Raw genomic sequence first — 22,064 nt, 5'->3', positions numbered from 1 at the left:
TTTGATAAAGTATCTAAGAATAATGGTGAGCATTATATCTTAAACTCCGTTTGAACAATTTTCTTAGCATACTTTCTTATATATATGACATTTGCTGGAATTAAGGAGGAATTGAAAAACTATTTCCAAGTTAATTTATTTTTTTCTTTCGGTCTTGCCCTTGCCCATAAACAAATTTCCAATGTGAAAAAATACGCTGCCAAATGCTCTATCTCTATCTCTTTGCCTCTCTCTCGCCGTACAAGGCCGGGTAATATCCGCCTTGTAAGTTCTTTGAAACAGAATGCATACCAAGTAAACTTCACTTTTTTGTTTACTCTCCCCGCAACGCTGCAAATAGAGAAACATTTTTTCACACATCGCCTTACTATGCGATTCTCATGAATTGAAGTAAGACTCTCAGGTTTTTATACTTAGATAATAAGTGTTATTATTAGCATTATTAACATTATGAGCATTACCTCTGCCAAGTCTTTCTCTCTGTCTTTCTCCCTTATTTTCTCTCTTGCGCTCTCTTTCTTTCCCTTATTTACTCTCTCAGGCATTCTCTCTCATGCTCTACTTTAAATCCTTTGCCTTTCTGTTGCTCTTGTTTTAACATCGCTCTCCGTTTTTTTTTTAGTGATGCGAGTCCGTCTTGTCGCTCTCCTAGTAATAAATGGCAATAAAATAATCGAGCATTTTTGGGTAAGTACCTTTATAAAAATGAATACCTATGTTAATAAGAATCTATTATTTATTATACATATTATTATTAAAGTAATTGATACCTGGACTTGAGATCGCCTTTAGCGTCTACAGCCAAGGTATCTTAGATATTCAGTAGAATAATTCATTTTGCTTTTCAAGTTGATTTTTTTCCTTGGATTTTTTATTTTTCTTTTATGGAACATAGCATCACGCAGTTTTTGATTTCGAATATCTGTTGGCAGTCTGTAAATGATAATTTAATGTAAAATTTGCATGACACATTTTTGTTTGACTTCGTTTTCATTGTCTACCTTTAAGGTACTTAGTGTGATCTACACTCTTCGGTATATTAATATATAATTAATTGCAAATTCAAAATTAATTAATTAATATTCATATTTATTGTGCTGCCATGCTTTGACACTCTGTGGAATGCTAATTGAAACTGTGTGTGCGTTTGTGATTATATAGATGTGTACGCACACATATAAACGTTTAAATATATTCAATTGTTGGTCAACAAAATATGCTGACCAACAATAAGTTAAAATAGTCGTGTGGAATTTAATTTATTATGCAAATTGAAATCAAACGATGCAAATCTAAGCCCCATGTCTGGCCATCAAATGAAAAGCAAATAAACTACGGCAAATGGCAACAAATCAAAAATTTCGCCGGCTTCAAAAGGGCCACAGACAAAGCCACAGATTCAGAGCCCCAGCCAGAGTCAGAGTCAAGGCCTACAAAATTTGCAAACAGATTTGCTCGTCGACAGTCTCCAAAACAATGGCCAGAAGCGAAAGCTTCTGTTTCCGCTCTCGGTTAGAACAATTTACCAACAATGGCCATGTCAAATGGGAAATGCTCGCTGCGTGTAACGATGAAAATATTTGCCAAATCTAGCAAAAATACGTCCCACTCCCCTGGAAAAGAGCAGAGCTTGCTGTGGAGTGTGGGTTGTGGGTTGGGGGATTTTAAAGGGGCGGGGCGGGTTGCCGCTGGCGCCTGCAGTAAAATGTAAATTTCTTTATTGTTGTTGCATCAAATTGAAATTTAGTATGCAAGTTTGCTTAAATAAAAGAAGTTAGTAAACATGTCAATAATTGATGAACTATGGCATACCCTGTAGCTATAATGAAGTATTTTCCAAGTCATAAAAATATATTGAGTATAACAAAATGTTTCTAGCGAAATTATCTTATATTGTTCGATATATTTTATGCTTGAAGTGAAGAATATAAAATCATTCAACTGTCTTAAATTTTAATAATATTACTCGCACAAATATGCCTAAAAGCTGCCAGACTAAGGGATACCCCGTAGCTGCAACTAAATATCAGTTGATATAATATTTATTTTATTTTTATATTATTTACCCTCTTCAATATCTTAACGCTATGTAGCTTCCAGGGTATTTCCCTTGAATTTGAATACATCTGCTGCAGTTGCTTTTGTCAGGATACAGAATTCCGGAATCGTTAGCAACAAGGACACGTTGTTTTAAGCACAGGCACTTCGTGTCGGCCACTTTTTGGTTATATTTCTGTATTAAAAACTGCTTTGTTGTGTGGACCCTTAGTCTGTTTATGGGGCGAACGCACCCCAAAGTGGCCGCATTTCATGTGTGTGCGTGTGTGCGTCTGCACGTGTGTACGTGTGTGTGTGTGTGGGAGTTTATAGCACACTTTAAGGCGCCATAAGCTTATATTGCACTTAATAGCACATAAAAAATGCTACGTGATAATGCAACGCACCACAAAAGTGGCCATTCGATGAGGAAAAACCAAATGCTGTAACCGAAGCTCAAGCCGGGCATCCAATGCGTTTGCCGGAAAAGCCGGTAAAAACGGCGCGAAGCTGTTGAAGTGGCCACATTTAAGGGCTTAACATAATAAGTGTCTGAAGAAAAGAAGAGCAGGGACGGGGAAACTGAATAATTACCGAGCTTAAAATAAAAGAAGCTTAAAAATAAACAAAAGAAATAGCTTCAGATTCAGATGTGGCACCAAAAGTCGCAAATGAAAGAAAAGGCTTAAGATATTGCTGCATAAATGAGTCCAACGATATTTAAGCAAATAATTCAACAGGCAGAAAAATATTTATTGCATAAGATAAAAGCTATAAAGAGTAGTAGTTCAGAGCTATGGAATCGAATCATAAGACAACTCGATTGAGAGAGAGGCAGAAAAGGAGAGGTAGAGTTAACTTAAAACTTTAATGGATATAGATCATCAAAGCCGTAATATTTATATGTAATTTTGCTCCAAATATTTGCTTTAACAATTTATTCTACAATTTATTCAATTAAAGGGGGTAGAGAAAGAGAGGAGAGAACCAAAAGAGAGTTAGAGAAAATAATTGATTCAAATAGTAGACTGAACTATTTTATTGTCGATTTATATAAATATTAAATAACGAGAAAGTAACAATATTTTCGGCTCGCCGATAATTTAATACCCTTGTAGACATTTCCCTTTTGTAAATATGTGAAGCTAGATAATGCTGATTTTGATGAAAATATCTTGGAAAACAGAATAATTTGCCATACAAGAATCTACTTTTCGATCCTATGTAGTACCTTTACAGTTATATGATATAATGATCCGACGTCGAAGAGATTTTGCCCAAAGTTTTCCATACCAGAAACTACTCTTCGACCGATCGCTCCTACGGCATCTATATGATATAGTGGTACGATCCGGCCACTTCCAACATATGTACTGCCTGCAACTGTTCTAGAATATATATACTTTACGGGGTCGTAGGTGTCTCCTTCTATGCGTTGCACATATTATAATACTCTCTACAAAAGTAGTAAAACACTTTGCTATTGTTGTCTAGAAACTGAGAAGAGAACAATTAAGAAAAACTTAATCGGAAGTTAAACAACAAAAACTGAAGTCAAGAAACAAATAATATTAAAAGCCAAATATTTATATGTCCAAAATATGGCCATAATTAAAAAGCTAAAGAGTGTCAAAGTTATAATTGGAACACAAATTTAAAATGTATTAAAAAAAATTCTTGCCTACTTCTCGAGGTCGTTTGGTAAACAAACTACGTACTTCACGCTGCGTCAAAAACAAATTTTAATTACGTAAAAGTTTGCAAACTTGCACATCAACTGATTAATATCGAAGCCAAAACATTTCATTAGGGGACATGTCCTTCAAAAGCTGAAACTATCTATCATCAAGTGAAAAATCTTGAACTTTGATGTCAGGTCCACATTATTCATTGAATGGATGGACCCAAATGGCCAGAAAATGTGCTGCCAAAGCTTTTGCTTTAATTGACAACTATTTTTCCTTTTACTAGCATCTATATTGGGGAGTTTCTGAAAAGCTTATAGCCAGCATGTCACATGTCCAAGTGTCAGTTAGTTACTTAGTTCCTGTTGTTGTTATTATGGGTATTGTTATTGTGATTGCTGTTGTTTTTAGAAGTCGAACAAACAAGGGGGCGGCAGATAAAAAGAAAAAATAGCCAGGCTCACGCCCAGCGCGTGGCTGTAAACAAAGCACAGACGACGGCAATGCAAACAGGCCAATTAAAGGCTAACAACAGCCTTCACGCATCGTTAGGGTATATTGGCACGCCCACCGCACACCCGCCCATCAATCAAAAAAAAAATAAATAGAATGGTAAACTGTGTGAAAACACGGCAAAATGTGCACACACACACACATGCAGACGCACACACATAGCAATGCGGAAAGTTGGAAAATGCGAAATGGAATTTTCCCACTTAAGCATTGAGCTGCAATACAAATGAGAATGAAAGCTGCCGAAGCAAATCAATTGACAACTTGAGAAGCAGCTAAACATTTGTTGCAACAACAAAAGTCCCTACACTTGCCACACTCGCACACACACACACACACACACTCGCACACACACACACACACACACATGAATTCAAATTCAAAGCCACTGCGAGCCAGTCATTTAGTCGGGCATTCAAGTAGTCAACTTCTCTCGGACACTCAGTCAATCATATGGTCAACATTGTGGGTGGGCTGGAATGGTGCTTGAATTACCCCAAACCCCACTTCAAACATTTTACTATCATTCTACATTGTTGTGGCAAGTTGTTGTTGTCAGTCGGATTCGTTGTTCTTCTGGCTGTTGTTGTCTCTTGTCCTTCATCTGCTATAAAACTTGCACTTTACTTTCCTGACTTACTGCCAGCTTCAAGCTGAAGCGAGCCACAGAGTGCGCCACAGTTTTTATGCGCCATTCGAATGGAGTTCATCTGGTTTGGACATGGAATATAGTCGCATCTTAAGTGGCTTCTTGGCCAGAATATTCGCCCGCTTGTTATGCCACGAAGCTATCTGCTCAAACAGTTGATCATCATCATCTTGCTATCATATTTCATTATGATAACAGAAATGCGTATTGGATTTCTATCTCTTGTAATACTATTTGAAATATATAATGCTCTGAATTAAAATTATGTAAAATACAATATTAAAAAAAATATGTATTTTATATATGAAACATCTCTACATGGAAGTTTACTTAGAATAAATTCTACAATGATTTAAAATATATATTTTGGCTAGGTCTACAAAGGTTCTTACTTGAATTTTCCGATATTTTAAAGACTAGCTTAAAAAGGTTTTGCAGCAGCTTTAAAGCTTTTAGTTTGGCAAAATTTTTAAGTGTGTAAATAGCTAATAGCCTGATTCCACTATTTTCAACATATCTTACATTCACAGACATTAAAATATTTAATATGCTCTCTTTACTTTCAAGTAGAAGCTCAAATCTTTACAAAAATAAACAATATTTACCTTGAAGCGGAAGCCAAAGAAATGATTCAAGAGATTTTCTTACTTAAATCTTAAAAGTTCTTTTTATAGAGCATCAATTGCCGCACTTTAATCGAGTTTCTATTTTTTCACCCTCGATTTTCTGGTTCGTAGTTCTTTTCATGAGTTTACAGCTTTTTTTTGCGGTTTATCTTTGCTAAACCCAATTCCCTGCTCCCATAGGCCACAATTCCCTAATGCAGGCATTAACACACATTCACACACACACACACATCCTCACACACATTTTGTAATGTGACACTCAAGTTTTGGAAATCCTTTAATTGGCTTTGCATTGCATTTTTTCCCATCTTTCCACACAGATGAGTAGCTAAACTTGTCGAAAAATATATATGTCGAGATGCAGGGAAGCGTAGAGATTGACACTGAGGACATGAGATTTGCAATTATTGAAGCTGTCACAACTTTGGCCCAATCTCTCCGATTAGGTTAGAGGGCCAAAAGCTCTGTCTATGTGCATTACGTTTGATTTTCTTTTATTTTGCATAATCGATTTTCCGGGCATGCCAACTTGCCTGCGGCTGTCATGACCGCCTGAAATTGTAATGACTCGACTGAAAATGTTATGCAAATCAACATATGTGTGTGAGCGAGTGTGCGTGTGTGCTTTGGTTGTGTGACTTTCATTGTCTGGTTGTATAACGTCAGACAATTATAGATATTTATGATGATGAGTTACAATTTTTAGCCAAAGATACGCGCAGCACAACTAATTCTAGGAAAAAAGCCAGTCAAAATCCAGAGCTAACCCGCATTGACATGACAATATCTACATCCTACATATCTATGTGCATATCTATTTATATATCTACGCATTCTATGGCAACCACACACACACACACACAGCCACATCAAATGTTATGCAGAACAATGGACACGAATATTCTTGATTTTTTTGTTTGATTTTTTTTTTTGTTGCCTTTTTGTGCTCAAAAATTGTGTGGCAAAAAGTGGCGCACAGCAGGAGCATTGACAAAGGCATCCTTGGGGCCACGCACACACACACACACACACACACACACCCAAACACACATATGTGTGAGTGTTGTGCATACATATGCTCGTGATACCCTGTAAATTAAATTTACCAAACAGGGTTTTAATTGCATATTAATCTATACAATACCACAGATCTCTTTGCCATAGTCAAAAACAAGCATAAAAATTGTTGTTATGTATACAACAAATCAGGTTAGATAAAAATAATTAAATAAATGAAATAATTTAAAAATGAATACAGAAGATATTCAAAACTTCTTTGAACTTATATTTTTATGTGAAATTTAATATATATTTGATATATATTTATTTAAATCAAATCTAATCATAATTGTACTTAATACATTTATTCAAGAAATCTTTTTATTTATATTTATATATATATATGATATTTTATAATCCAGCTCTCCCATTATAGGATATTTTCTAGTCCAGTTCACTTATGTATACAATCTGTATATTTATTATATTATTGTGTCGCACACATTTTAAACTCCATTTAATCATAATCAAATAATGAATACAAAAGTTATTAAAAATCGTTTAAATTATTTACATAGGGTATTTTCTAGTCCAGATCTTTCATATATTTTCGATATACAGATATTTTTTTGTTCATTTGTGACTACATTGATAAGCTGGCAACATATTTGGCCATTGTTTGGCTCCTGCCAACAGGCCATACATCTTCGGACCTGCGCTTGGGGCATTGTTCTAAGTCGTAGCCATAAATGCAGACACTTTGGCACTTTCAGTTCCACTTTCACAACCAGTTCTAGTTGCATTTTTATGACTCCTGGGCTCATCGGCAGCTGAGCTTTTGTCTGGTTACAATTTTAAGGTGGTACACTTTAATTGCAGTCGCCTCAGGCAATTTATGGCAGGCCTTGCAACGAGTCAAACCCAAATATTTTGCCTAATTGTGCCGCTGGCAGTTGAGTTATGTTTGGGATATCAGCCAGCTAAAGGCAGCTGAAAGCAGATTTTCTTGCTTTTGTTCAAAAATAAACTCGGTTCATAATTCCCCCAATTAGATCATAGAATACTTTGGCTTAAGTTTCATATTTCTGGCAAACAAATCCATACGCAATCAGCAAGATTTTCACGTTTGGCCTTTATTGCAGCAAATAATAAGCACGAAGTTGAGCTTTGGTCTTTATGTTTTTTATCAGGAAACTTTTGATATATTAAAGCTTGTGCAACGCTTTCACGTTGTGCAAAATCATAGCAACAACTTGCTCACTTTAACCTAGTGCGACAATAAAATAAATCAAGCTTTAAGCATACATGCATTTCACTTTAAGCTTTAATGCGCTTTAGTCGAACTTATAAACGGAGCTTTAAGCTTTAATTTCACTTAATTGCATACGTGCATTTTCACTCAAAGCTCTAATGAGCTTTTAATGCGTTTGCAGCTTACATTTAAGATTTAGAAAACTTGCTATGCTTTTAAAGCTCCTTTTTGCTTATAATGTGTCTTTTTAATGGCCAACTATAAGCCTTTTTAATAACATATTGTGAGTACCATAAAGTTGTCGCTTTAATTATCGCATCCAAATGCTTTCTTTTTCTTTTCATTACACTGAGATCCGTTAACACTTTACAAGTCTCTCATTTCCACTTCCGTCCTTTTTTTGCTGCCAGCTCGGACAACGTAACTTCTTAACTTCATGCCTGTGCATACTTCTGCCGGGGTTGGTAAATCTATGAGCTTATGATGTCAATTTGTTCTCTGCTTTGTAGAGTTTTTCACTTTATGCACTTCTAACCTTTTCCTTTTTTTTTTTGCTTTGCCAACAATTTTTCCTTCTCTACCGGCTACGCATTTCCTAAGGAAAATGTAGTCCTTAAAAAAAAAGAGTCCTTGCGGCCTTTAATTACAATTGTAACATGTGTCTGTCCCCTGCCCAGATGTGAACCTATTTTCAGGCCCGAGGCCTTAAAGTTAATTTTCATGCTGAATGCCACGCCTACGTATTAATGTCAACTCATTAGGCACTGCTAACCATAATCGCCATTAGATCCTTGGGGAACCCAAAACTGTTGCCAGCTTCGTGCCAGGACTTCGCCTCACACTCAGACTCGAAGTTTTCGAAACGGACACGTAGCAACGCATAATTACAACTTAATCGCTTGACAAACAAAGCAGACGCAACCATAAACACAAAAAGCAAACCAACAATTTCACGGGAATGCCAAGGTGCTCTCAAGGGCTGGCAGGCGTTGGCACGGGCTGCCAGGCTGGAGCAATCTAGGATCTAGAGGCGTGCCTTAACTTTTAAACAGTTGCCCAAAAAAAATAAAAAAGAAATGAAAACACTTTAAAGAGCTGCCCTCTCCACTCCAATTTGCAGGTGCTGCTCGGTACATGTTTATGGACTATTGTCCCTCGGTTAATAGTTAATGGGCGGTCACACAAAATAATAAAAGACCTGGCGAGGGCGGGCACAAAAGTTTTAGTAAATATGTGTAATATATATTTAACAATATTTCAATTAATCTATATAATCTGTAAAAAAAATAGATATTTGGCATCGTCAAGTCGAACTTATAAAGAATTAAACTATAAAAATTATTATAACTAATATATAAATAAAATAAAAAAAAATTACATATAATATGTATAAATATTTAAATAAAAAAAATTTAATCAATCTACAAATAAAAATTAATTTAAAAGTTAAAAAGTATGTATTTGCGTCTTCTAGTATTATTTGCACATTCGATTTGTTAGTAATTTAAACTAAACAAATGATTAAAAGTAACATACAAATAATATATTATTCAAATAATATAAACAAACCAATAATATAAATATATCACTCAATCTAATATATAAATAATAAATAAAAATTGCTCAGAAATTTAATATGAAAAGTAATCAAATAAATGTTTGCCATCCCCATTATTTACATGTTACCTTTGATAAAATATTATACCATACACATAATAGAATTTATGCTAATTTTAATAATCCATTCTCTAATTACAATGATATGAAATAGATTCAGGTATCTAAAACACCTGCAGTCGTGCTTTAAAACTGTTTTTCAAGACAGTTACCAAAATTAAAGTATATTTTACTTCACCTCATAATAATTTTTACATGTAGCTGTAAAGGTTGTCACAGTTTTCTACTCCATTTGAACTGTCAAACAGAATTGTGCGAATTTGAAGTCAATGTCAAAATTTACATTGAGTTTCTTTTATCAAATTAAATATGTTTTGTTTATAACAATTATTCAAGCAATAATGTGGTTATTTCTTACACCTCATGATAATTTTTAAATTTATAACTGTCAAAGAAGTTGTACGAACTTTTAGCTGAATGTAAACTTTAAAATGCTCACTTTCAATCTCATGATAAAATTGAACATGTGCTTTTTAATTTAATGCAACATTGTTGACACTTAAACTGTGTGATTTTGTGAATTATGTGCCTTATTGCTATTAGTTTAAATTTTTGTTATAAATTTAGTAATTTGCAATGCTTCTCAAACCACCCGCGTCACGCGCACAGGGTGGCACAGTTTTGATATGTTTTGAGGTACATGCAAAAACTATTTTCATGTTTAGTTCCCGCACCGCATCACTGAATATTTCATGGCAATTAAAATGTTAGCTCTGTCAAGCGTCCATGGCACGCACATGGACCATGCATTAAGCTACTACCTCCCGACTACCCCCGCTACCTCTGCTCCTTCTTTATATTGCCCGCCCTCTTCAGCCTTTTGCTATGGTTCCGCATGCAACATTCATACGAATAATGTTGCGGTCAATTTCGTTAGCTCTGTGTGCGTATGTGTGTGTGTGTGTGTGGGTGTGTGTGTGTGTGTGTGGGGAGAGTGGGTTGAGACAGCGGGGCTGTAGTTGCTCCCTTGTCGCGTAACCAGCCAGCACATAGCTTTGCCTTATTGGCATTTGCAAAGGATTGGCTCAGATGTGCCCTGCCCTGCCCTGCCCCGCCCCGCCCCGCCCGTCACCGAGCCGCCCTACTGATTTGACAGACGTCTGCGGGCAGCAGCATTTGCATTGTTGTAGGTCATGAAAGCGGCTTAAGGCAAACGTTAAATGATTCAGCTGCCTGGCCTCAACTTCAGATTTGGCCTTTTGTGCGGGCATCAAGTGGTTCGGGTCGGGCCTGGTGGTTGGCTGGGCTTGGTGTTGCCGGGGCCATGCACATACATCAACATCACTTCATTAAACGTATCAACGTCAATGCAGCCGTAACAGCAACTGCAGCAGCAGCAGGAGCCGGAGCAGCAGGAGCCGGATCAGCAGGAGCAGCAGTTTACAGCAACTGCAGCTGCAGCAGCTGGTCATGCATCAATATCGCTGACCAGGAGCTGGAGCCCGGGCTCATAACGTTGACCAATGACATTAGCATGCATCATTTGTCAATTTGCTAGCCAGAGCAGAGCGGACATTGTCCTCTGATACACATTTGCCGGCTTCTAATTGCTAGAGCTGCGCAGCGACGTCAAATACTGGAGCATAATGCCACGTTGTGGCACTTGCCAATTGCAATTGTGGTTGTTATTGTTTATGCCATGGTGCTCCCACCGAGCAATCGCGAAAGCCTTTAATTTCAGCATCAGCACAAAATCATATTAAGTATACGCACATATTAAGCATACGCAGCGTGCACGCGCGACCCGCTGCTTGCGGCTGCTGCTGCGACTGAAAGGTTGTTTTAATAAAAATTAAATATGTTAAATTGGCATTTCATTAGGCATCCACTTTGCTTATACATGCTTCTTTTTTTTAGCATAGAATGAGTTCTAAAAATATATGAAAGGCTAAGCATGAAAATAAAATATTGTGATGCTTAAAATACAATTCGTTGCTGAGATTTATATATATTTTATGTTTATGAGATTTTACATATATTTAGAGAGCATGGTTTCAAACTCATTCTCAGAGATCTTTGAGAGAATTTACTTTAAACGTGCCACAGGCAACGCCGGGGCTTACCCTCTAATATCCTTTATAGACATAGGCCAAAATATCCCAACTCCCTTAACTCGGCCAAATCTCTTCCGATTTTCACGAGGATAGGGACTTTGTCCATGGTTTGGCCTCTAGATCAATTTGGCATTAAAATCTGACAACATTATTCTTGCACCATATATACATTTATTGAAAAATTAGAATATCCTTTACAAATGTATAAAAAGGGAAAAGGATTTTCTTTTTAAATAAATAATTGATAAATAAATAAATAATGCAATAGATAAATAATAAAAATTAAAAAATATTTATCTATTTAAATATTTTCAGAAAACCAATAAAGCTATTATGACTAGTATTTGAATAATTCACAAAGCATTCAATAATAGAAAAATTACAACAACAAAAAAACTAATATAGATAAACAGGCAGATTAATAAATAGAAAAATAAATGCGATTGGGAGCCATGGCAATGATAAACAAATAAACAAATGCAAACAAATATTTAAGCGCATGAGAATTTAACAAAAATTAAATATTTGCGTATTTGGCATTTGTTTAAATATGATTAAAGAACCGCAAAGCGCAAACAATTCATTTGATGATATAATTAAATATTTAGAAAGTGCAAATATTATTGTTAAAGCACACAACAAACAGGCTGCTTAATGAATTTGCTCGGCTTAACTCTGAAATTATTTATTTTTGATTTATTTATTGATTGCCAAGGCGCTGCTCAATGTAAACTTAATTGTTTCCAATGGATGGTGGAGGGGGAGGGGGGGGGGGGGGGGGGGAATAAATTGATTTAACTGTTGCCATTAAAATGATTTCTTTGCGCTGTCAATTAAATGAAAGTCAAACACATGCTCTTTATACACTTGCAGAGGTTATTATGATTTCGTCACGAAATGTGAAATGCTTCGAAGGAAACATATCTGAACCCATAAAGTATAGTATATATATTCTAGATCAGCATCAACATCCGAGTCGATATAGCCAAGTCCGTCTGTCCGTCTCTCTGTCGTTTAGGTCCTTCTTTCTGTTGCAGACCGTGCATATGTGGGAATCGGCTAGATCGGACCACTATATCATATGTTTTTAATAGGAACGATCGGTCGAAAATTAGGTTTTTGTATCGGAAACTTTCTTATTTATGCTAATATCTGCACCAATCTTGGCATTTGTAAGTTTCACAATGCTCTCCACATGTATGCATCATATATATATATATAAATATAGCTGCCATAGTACCTATGACATACATAGATTCGAAAAGTAGCTCCTTATATGGCAAAATATTCTGTTTTCAAAGATATTTTCATCATTTGCGAGCTGCAATGCTAGAGTATTAAATCTTCGGCGTATTGAAGACAGCCTTACTTTCTCGTTATCATTTTTTTCTTGCACAAATTTATTATGAAATTATGCATAAATTAATGATATGCATAAGTACCGAACACACACACACACACACACATACACACACACATGTCATTTGCCATGCGTAGTTAAAAATTGAATGCACATGTCGTGTGCTTCGTGGCGTATACATAATTGAACAGACAGCATTTATATATTTATATCAATTAATACAAAATGAAATGCAGCTACAGACAAATTAGAAATGAATTATACAATAGTCGCCGTCAAGTGGCCATTTCAAATGCGCTCCATAAAGTGGCCTATCAAATAAATCCGTAATTAATTTGACTTTTTTTTTTGTTTCATTGTTGCATTATTTCTATTTCCAACTCTTTGGCCTTTGTTGTGTTGCAGCTAAATTCATGTTGATAAGTGGATTTGTATTTAAATTGCATGCCACAAAGCGTGGAAATTAAAAACTGTAATACCTCCTCTTATTATAAAAAAAAAAGTGAATTAAAAATCAACTCAAATATAATATGCTGTGCTGACATAAAAGGTTTGAGAGCTAAACAAATATTATTATATGGCACTTTTAAGTCTCTCTCCAACATTTTTAGTTGGCTTTTAGCACTTTGAGATATTACTAAAGAGTTTTTAAAGCAAATTTAAGCTTTAAGTTTTAAGAGGGTTAATTTTTTAATTAATTAAGTTGATTCTTTTATTAATTCTTAAGTCTTGATTTTCTGTGCTTACAAAAATGTAGACGATATTATAATTTTGTCATGAATCTTCGACTCCATAAAGTATATAAATTCTAGATCAGCAGAAGGAGAGAATTCTATGATTTACACATTTCATGACAAAATAAAAATGCCCTCCACAAGGCTTAAAAAAAAAAATACTCTATAACAATAATGCAATCTAAAGCCCAAAATAAATTTGACTAATTAAAATTGCAAATTGTATATTAAATTGTGGAGAGTCGAGTGCACAGCCAAGTGTTGATGCAATTAACGCCAGTTTAGCAATTAGCAATAGATAGTTAGTGATTAGTAAAAATGTGTTTGCCTGGGCAAATATTGGAGCCAAACTAAATACATATAATACACATTCATGTAAACGCTTTTCCAGTAATTAGCAACAGAATTTCTGATAAATGGCTAATTAATTGGCGACACTTTTCGCAGCTCTGTCACGAGGCCGTAAACCTGCCAAATCCAAGAAAAATAAGTAGAAAGAATTCACGTCGATTTAGACGGCAATTACACGACATATTCATGGAATCCCGCATAAATGGGCTCATTAGAAACTTGGGCCAAACAAATTTAAATAAAAAAAAGCTTAATTTGAAGATTCACAAAATAAGAAAAAAAGGAGAAGAGGGTAAAAAGAAGCAGCTCCATATGCGATGTACAAATTTAATGCGTTAATTTTCCGACAATATTTTCGTAATCTAGCCAAGCGTGAGACACACATATGACTGCCAGCCATCCGGTCTGTGGGTGGGGTGGGGAAAGGAGAGGTGGGTGGGGGCAGCAGAGCGAATCGGCGAGGACACGTGCCTGGAAAATGATGATGGAAACGTTGACGTCATTTTCAACAACGTCTTTATCGCTGCGCTGTTTCCTGGCGCTACTCCGGCTGCTAATGCCACCTGCCAGGATATCCCTTTGTTGTTAACGTCTTCGACTTTAATCGATGCTAATATGGCAACCAGAACCAGGGCCAATCCTCGAGACAGACGCACAACTGCAGCCGCCGGCGAAGCCCACTAACAACTCACAGAACTCACCTTTTGAGTGCTCCCCGAATTTCCAACCAGTTGAGCATTGAATGCGCCTGTATTGATGTCAGCTTAGCTGAGTGTGTGTGTGTGCGTATGTGTGTGCGTGCGTGTGGCATATTCGAAAAGTTTTGCCCCCTCCGAAAAGCGAAGGCATATGAAAAATTGTGCGCATAACTCGAACTTCAGTCGAAAATCTTTGCAACAAACCATTTTCGCAAGTCAGCAGAAGCATCTCAGGTATTTTTTTTGGGGTGGGATTTTAATGCCAACTATTTACAACGGCCACATATACCAGCAACATAATTAGTTTAGGTGGCAGGTAATGGAGCTACTTTGGGCTTTGTTGCAGCATCAGAAACTGTTAACGGCAAACTATGCGGTTTATGATGAGAGCAATTGCAGTTTATGTTGCCTAAGTGCTGTTAAAAGTTTTGCCACATGTTATGCACACACTTTAACAGCTTGTTGGTAACAGCCTGCTGGCATCTAAAATGCGATAGTTTCTAACTTTTACGACTGTGTGCGATTGTAGATTCTGTTGCAGCTGGTCAAATTTAAAAGAATTAATATATAAATTATAAGAGAAGAAGTTATGGAGATAAAAGCTTCTTCTAGTTGCCATCCATAATCGATGTACATCTTAACATTATATACATTTAAACATATTTATTTTTTTTTATTTTTATATTAATTAATGTTATAACTCTCACAACTATTGAAATCATTAAATAACTCTAAATTTATCAAATACAATTTAAGAAAAAAACATATATTTTTATAACATATATATCTTTTTTTATTATTACGAATTTAATCTATTTCTTACATAAATCTTCGAACTACTTAAAACAGATTTCATAGCCACTCTCGCAGCACTTTTACTAAATTTAAATATACCCAATGACTATTTCCTACAATATTTTTTCTTTCACAATATGCCTAAGTTTATAATGATTTTTAGATGCCGCACTATTTTTTTTTTCTCTAAAAAACCTTTGGATTTCCTTGAGTTAATTGCACTCGGCAACTTAATTGAATACACTTAATTATGCTTGCATGTTAAATGGCATCAATATTTTTCTTTTGCAAAAACCGCTTTTGTTATGGCGTTTAAGTCCAAAAATAAATGCATAAAAATATTATTTGGAAATATTTTGCGTGCCAAATGCGACGCAATGTTAGTCAACAGCGACGTTAAGTTTAACAGAGCGCTTGACGCGCTGCTATCCAGCTGTTGCTGTCAGCTGCGCTGCCGGCGTCGCTGCATCAACTTCGTGTCGAACATAACATAACAACTTCGGCTCTGCCGCTGCTACTGTTAAGGCTGCTGCCTGCTGCCTGCTGCTGTTGCTGTTGGTCGCTGCTGGTCGCTGCAGCGCTGCTCGTATTTCCGTTTTGTTATTTCAGTTCTTGGCTTGAGGCCTGCTGGCGCTTGTCTCAGTCACCTGCCAAGGTTTGAGCGCGTCGCAACGTAGCGGCAATTTCGCAACGGTTTCTAACGGTGTGTTCAACTCTCGTGTCACTTTTCAATGCGTGTGTGTGTACTAGTGTGAAGCGCGTCATCTATGCTGTGCATGTGTTTTGTTTTTATTTACATTTTTTATACATGACATAAAATCCAAAAACACAAATCCTGGTCAAACGCTTAAAACCAGTTTTTCCTTTATCCCATTTGTTATTTTTTTTTTTTGGCTTACTTCTAACCGTTTTGATTTGAACTCGATACCAATGTTCGATACCCGATGGCAAACGGCTTTGGTAATTGGCTGGCATGCAAGAATTTTAAGCGCGCGCCGCGTGACGTCGCTCGGTTATAGCTGCCCCGCCCCCCTCACTCCACTTGCAGCTGCAGTGCCAGCCGACTTTGGCTATCGATAGAAGCTTTTTGTTTTTGTTTACCGTTAGTGGTTTGCTAGTTTTCATCTAGTGTCGCTCTTCTCTCTCTCTCCCTCTCTATAAGCGAGTGTTGTTCTTGCTTTTTGTTCTTCTCAAGAGCTGCCCCGCTACGCTGCTGCTGCTGCTGCTGCTTCTTGTTCTTCGTCTTCTTCTTCTGGTTCTGGCTGCTCTTCTGCACCCGCCCGCTGGCCAACGAAGCGTGCAGAGCGGCTCTTGCTCTTGGTGTTTAGAAAGCCATTTGGCTTCTCCAGACACCAAGTTGTTGTTGTTGTTGTTGCCTCTTCTTCATCATCATCTACTGCTGCTTCTTCTTCTTCTTATTCGTCATTATTATCAACCGGGTGTCTGCAGTCTCTACGGTTCTCTAGTTCGAGCTCTTGAAATATGTTTAATTAAATTTCAAACAAAACTTGATTCTTCAGACATAAATTGACCGACTTCTTGTACCGAAACCGAAAAACCGTTAATTAATTCGATTGTTGCTTGTGAACGGACTTTATTATTGTTTAAGCCAAGAATAAAAATATACAAAATTATTCTAAAGGAACTATATAAACAAAGATAGGAATGTGTATGGAACATTTGATTAATGAAGTTTTCGATTACGTCTGAAATCGGACAATGAAGCTTTTATTTAGACTCTTGCATCATAATTCTAGAAAAAAAATTGTAAAAAATTATATAAAAAAGAATTTTAATTGTTTTAATTTGACAATTCTTTGATACATGATATTTAAATTAGATTAAATATTATATTGTAAATATTTTGCTTTTTTTCTTAGAAGACAAAACTTAGCTCTTCTTCTTTTGCCTAGTTTTGGTTGAACCCAACTTTAACAGACATAAAAAATAATCTAGCAAAATTGTATAGGTCTTTTAAAGCAATTAGTAATTGTTAAAGATTTTCAAAATATCAAGTTTAAATTTCGAAAGTAAATGCTTAATTTAACATTAATATAAATATTAATATTTAGTATGAAACCCAAAGGTTTAAAAATAATTTATAATAATTTTACAAAATACAAAATATTAGCCCATAAGGCACAGTCATTGGCTCCACTTTAGCAGTTTTTTATTAATAAATATTTTCAATTGTTTTGGCAAACAGGTTGCCATACGCAACAACAACAACAACAAAGCCGCACACCTGCAGGGCCCACAACAAATGCTAACGAGGAAAATCCACGTGAAAATTACAAAGCCAAAAACGCAAACCACATAAAATTTTCAAAACAAAACGCGCGCGACAAATAAAAAGCAGAAAAACAACGAAAACAAAACAAAACAAAAAAAAATATTAAAAAGCCAAAACACAAAAAAATGCTGGTAAAAAATTAAAAAATAAAAAACAAAACAAAAAAAAGAAGGAATTTCAAGCGCTGGCGTTTTGTCAAGCAGAAAAGGGCCAAGCGGCAATAAAAGCGCACAAGTGGCTGCAACAACAACAACTGCAACAACAACAACAGCAGCAAGAAAAGGCAGCGACCCTGTGAAAAATAAAAACACAAAAAAACTGAGGCCCAAAACGAAACCCTTTTGAACCCGCAGGCAGGAAAACGCTTGTTTCGACAACGCAGTGACAAAAACAACAACAACCACACAGGTGAGCAGTGCATGAATGAGGTGAATAAATGAATGAATGAATCGAATGCGAGCGTTGAGGGGCGTTGCCCCTTCCGCTGCACCCCCCCTCTACACCCGTTGGCTGGCAGCGCCTGTGCGATTGAGTGATTGAAAACTGATAAAAGAATAATAAAAGGCGCCGCCGCTCAGAGGTTTTTCTTTGCCTTTTGTTAAGGCAGCCAGCAGCCAATCCCCGCAACCCGCCGCCCGCCGCAGGCAGCAGCCAGGCCCCGCGGGCCAGCTCAATAAGCAATTAATATGCACAAGTGTCTGTGAGGGCAGCCCCCAACTGAATGTGCGCTCAGTTTTTCATTTGCCAGCGGAGGGATGGTGGGGGAGGGGTGGTGGAGGGGTGTTGGAGGGGCGATTGCGTCTACAACAATGAACGTTAACCAAAATCGCTGCCATAGCCCGAAAATCCAAAGTGGTTTTCCTCTTATTCTCCCTGTGTCTGCTGGTGTGTGTGCGTGTGTGTGTGTGGAGGAAAAACGTGGCACATTGTTTTGGTTTTGCCGCACAACAAAAGCGACACAAAAAAATTGTATTCAGCACAGTTTTTTTTTTCTTCCTTTATTCTCTTTTTGCTTTTCGGGATCAGTGACAAGCGTCTAATTTAATTTTTTCAATTTTTTATTTAACATTTTTATTCTGTTGGTTTTTGGAGAAGAATTCGCTGGGATATCGGAGCAAAAATATATCTTCTCTTTAATCGAAAAATAGTTGCTTCTCTCTTATCGAAATTTAGCTGTATCTATCTATTATATCTCTTATATCAATATATTTTAGGCAGACCTTTTCGTTTATTATTTTAGTATTTTTATACCTTACGCAGATAGCTTTTTCCTTTAGTTACGAATATAATATAGAATTCAATCAAATAAATTAAATCACCTAAAAACATTTATAATAAATATATAAACAATTATTATTTATTTATTTATTACTGGTCGGCAAACGAGTGTTAATAATAGGTATTTGTAGTAATAAGAGATAAGAGAATTTTCTGATTTTTGGAGCTAAAAAATTGTTGTAAATATTATGAACTTCAAAAATGTTGTTAATCTTTTGAGCTCTAATTATTAAAAGACTTTGTTTATACTGACTTCATTTTATATTATTTTATTATTTATTTAAAAGCCAAGTTTAAACCATAAATTATTACCAATAATTTACTTTTATTTTCATAATCCAAACTTCCTTTTTTCAATCAATTTTTGTTTTGAGCTGCAAGAAAAACTATAAACATTCTTTAGCGCTTTGCTGATTTGCTAGACTGTGATTATTTTTAGTAGCTTTAGTTTGATTTTTTACTGTTACAGTCACGACTTAGCTAATCAAAGCCAATTTATATGCGTCTTTGTCCCTGGCAAAGGGGGGCAAAAAAACAAATAGAAGCAGAAAAAAAAAACTATTACTATAATCCGAAGTTTGTCGCAAAAGTTTAACAAGTGAAGTTGATAAAAAAAAATAGGGAAAATAAATATAAAAACATCTTTGATAGAGAAAAATGTAAAAACAAAGAGCACAAAGGGTCAACACAAACGGAGTCGGAGTCGGAGTCGAGCTGGGGTCGAGTTGCAGCCAAATATCGCACATGGCACATATAGCAGAAGTTTTTGTTGTTTGTTAAAATAGAAATTGAAGAAAAGTCAAAATTCACTGAAGAAGAGGAAGAAGCAGCAGCAGCAGCAAATACAAGTAAACAGACAGTCAAAGGCAAAGCACAAACATGTAAAACACAATAAAAGTGTCTAACTGTATAAAGAAATGAAAGTCAAATTGTGTGTGTTCCGTCTGAAACTCGTATACCCTATCCCTGTCCCTATCCCCTGCCCTGCCCTGCCGTGCCGTGCCCTGCTGCTCGCAGCATCATCACATGGCATCATTAGCAGCAATTAAGTTTTGGCCAAGTTTACGAGTGTTTTGCCTTCACTCTTCACTCTTGACTCTTCTCGCTTTCAAGTTTCTCTCGTCATCGGCAACAGCTTCATCAACTGTTCGCGTTGATCGTGAACTCGAAAAATATTTGAAAAAATGTGCTAAGGTGCCGCCGTTGTAGAATTATGCTTTGAAAGACGAAAGTCTCTCTGACTAAGTTGAGAAGAAAGCGTGCAAATCTTGTCTGAGCTGTGAGTGTGTGTGTGTGTGTGTGTGTGTGAAGCTTAGAAACCGCAAGCAGATTGCACAGTGGATCATTTGTCTGGTGTTTGAAATATAAATTTGTATAGTAAAGATTGAGCGCTTAGATGTAGGAAAAGATATCGCCCGGAAGACAATTGGGTTACGCCTGGAAGATAAGGTAGACAAAAGGAATAAGATAAGATATAATCTACCTTACTTAAACATTGCATAGCAAACTGCTTAGTAAAATTAATAATAACTAATAATAATAATATTATAATAATGTTGATAATAATAATTTAAATACTGATGATTTCAATCTATATAAATATTAACGACCTATAAATATCTGAAAGTAATTGTTATACTTTATTATTGATTGATTGGCCTCTATGTATATATTATATACCAGTTCTTGGCAAAATAAATAATAAAATATACAACATTTATTATTGAAATGACATAGCTTAAATTATTTTAATTACCGTACTTAAGATCGCGAAGAACAAGTAATTAAGAAGAAAGCTTCAACAGCTTTAAGATCTGCGACATAGACACAATTTAGTTAATTATTTATTTACTCATTTATTAATGGTCAACAAAACGAGTGTCTGCCTAAATTTATATATAATAATAAATTTTATTTATAATACAGTAGAAGAGCTAAAAATATAAAAGCCTAAAGCTATTCTATTTGACCGGCCGGCGTTATAAGAGTCTACAGCTAAGTCTATGCTCTAAGAGTCTACAGCTAGGAAGAAAGGTATTAATAATGAAAAGATCTCACTTAAAGTTTAAAAAACATGCTAGAACTTAACACTAAGCCTCTCACATATCATTGACAAAGATTCAATATCAGCCAGTTAGAAAAAGTGCTTTAATTAAAACACAAGCGATATTAATAAGTCAAAATCATATAAAAACTTAAATTAACTTTAATCCAATCTTTTATAAGAAACAATTTTCTACACCCAAAAAAATCCTTTTTTATTGCCCAGAACCTCAATCAAATTCTTTCTTAGCAAATTATACGTTTAAGAAAATTGATAAAATTATGCTACGCAGCACTCGCTTTCTTAATGCAGTTTCCCACAATTTTCATTCATTTTCCTCTTGCTCACCTCCTAAATATTCGTCTTACAACTTTTAAGTACAGCTCTGAATGGGCATTTCCTGCGTTCGCAACTAACCCAGCTAATTTTGTAGCTTTTTTTTAAAGTGTTTTAAAGCCATAATTTTCGTAATACCCGCCACTTCCTTTCGGGCCAATCATTACCGACTACCCGAAAAAAAGAAAAAAATAAGAGAGCCAAAAAGAAGTACAGAGAATAAAAATTGTTTCCCACTGTGGAACTCATAATTGAATTATGATCACCGACTGTGTCAAGCGCTCACTCAAACAGACAAACTAATGAACACGCCAAGCCAGAAGGGTAGTCAACTGAAGCGCATGATGACGATGATGATGATGTTGTTGACGATGATGATGATGATGATGGTGATGTTGCCAGTTGCAGTTGCAGAGATGCAAAGCGAATGAATGTTGAAAAAAGCAGTGCAAGTGCCAGACCAGACCAGCCCAGCCCGGACCCAACCCAATCCAGCTTAGAGCTCTGTTTGCTGTGTTACAGCAGCGGCAATGAACTCAAAAGAAAATGCCAGACAAACAGCAACAAAAAGTGGCAGAAGAACCGCCTGAAGATGAGGCAGAAGGCAAACACGAGCGGCAAACGCAACCAACAAATACCGAAAAGCGGCAACATTATCAGCCCGAACAGACTTTGGGTTTCAG

The 22,064-nt window shown here is 36.0% G+C and overlaps 1 protein-coding gene and 1 long non-coding RNA gene across 5 annotated transcripts in view; one reads left to right on the top strand and one right to left on the bottom strand.

Moving 5' to 3' along the window:
* Positions 1–22,064, top strand: part of haf (leucine-rich repeat and fibronectin type-III domain-containing protein hattifattener) — a 200,098-nt gene that overhangs the window by 109,699 nt on the left and 68,335 nt on the right. The window contains 1 exon segment of the mRNA XM_064681397.1: positions 623–687. Coding sequence (XP_064537467.1) covers positions 623–687 — 65 coding nt within the window.
* On the bottom strand, positions 73–860 carry LOC135427800 (uncharacterized). Of its 4 annotated transcripts, none has more exons than XR_010436138.1 (3): positions 771–860; positions 462–695; positions 73–330 (listed from the first exon to the last, which is right to left on the bottom strand). It is a non-coding gene; the product is annotated as an uncharacterized LOC135427800 (long non-coding RNA). The 4 variants fall into 4 exon arrangements; XR_010436137.1 differs by having other exon boundaries at positions 73–377; positions 462–713; positions 771–859; XR_010436136.1 differs by having other exon boundaries at positions 462–713; positions 771–859.

Source organism: Drosophila montana, unplaced genomic scaffold, assembly GCF_035044405.1.
Source record: "Drosophila montana isolate Dmon_TW-CO22-7 unplaced genomic scaffold, ASM3504440v1 contig_2326_1, whole genome shotgun sequence".
NCBI lineage: Eukaryota > Metazoa > Arthropoda > Insecta > Diptera > Drosophilidae > Drosophila > Drosophila montana.
Note: the sequence above shows the minus strand (reverse complement) of the source record. Positions and strands in the feature narration are given on the sequence as shown.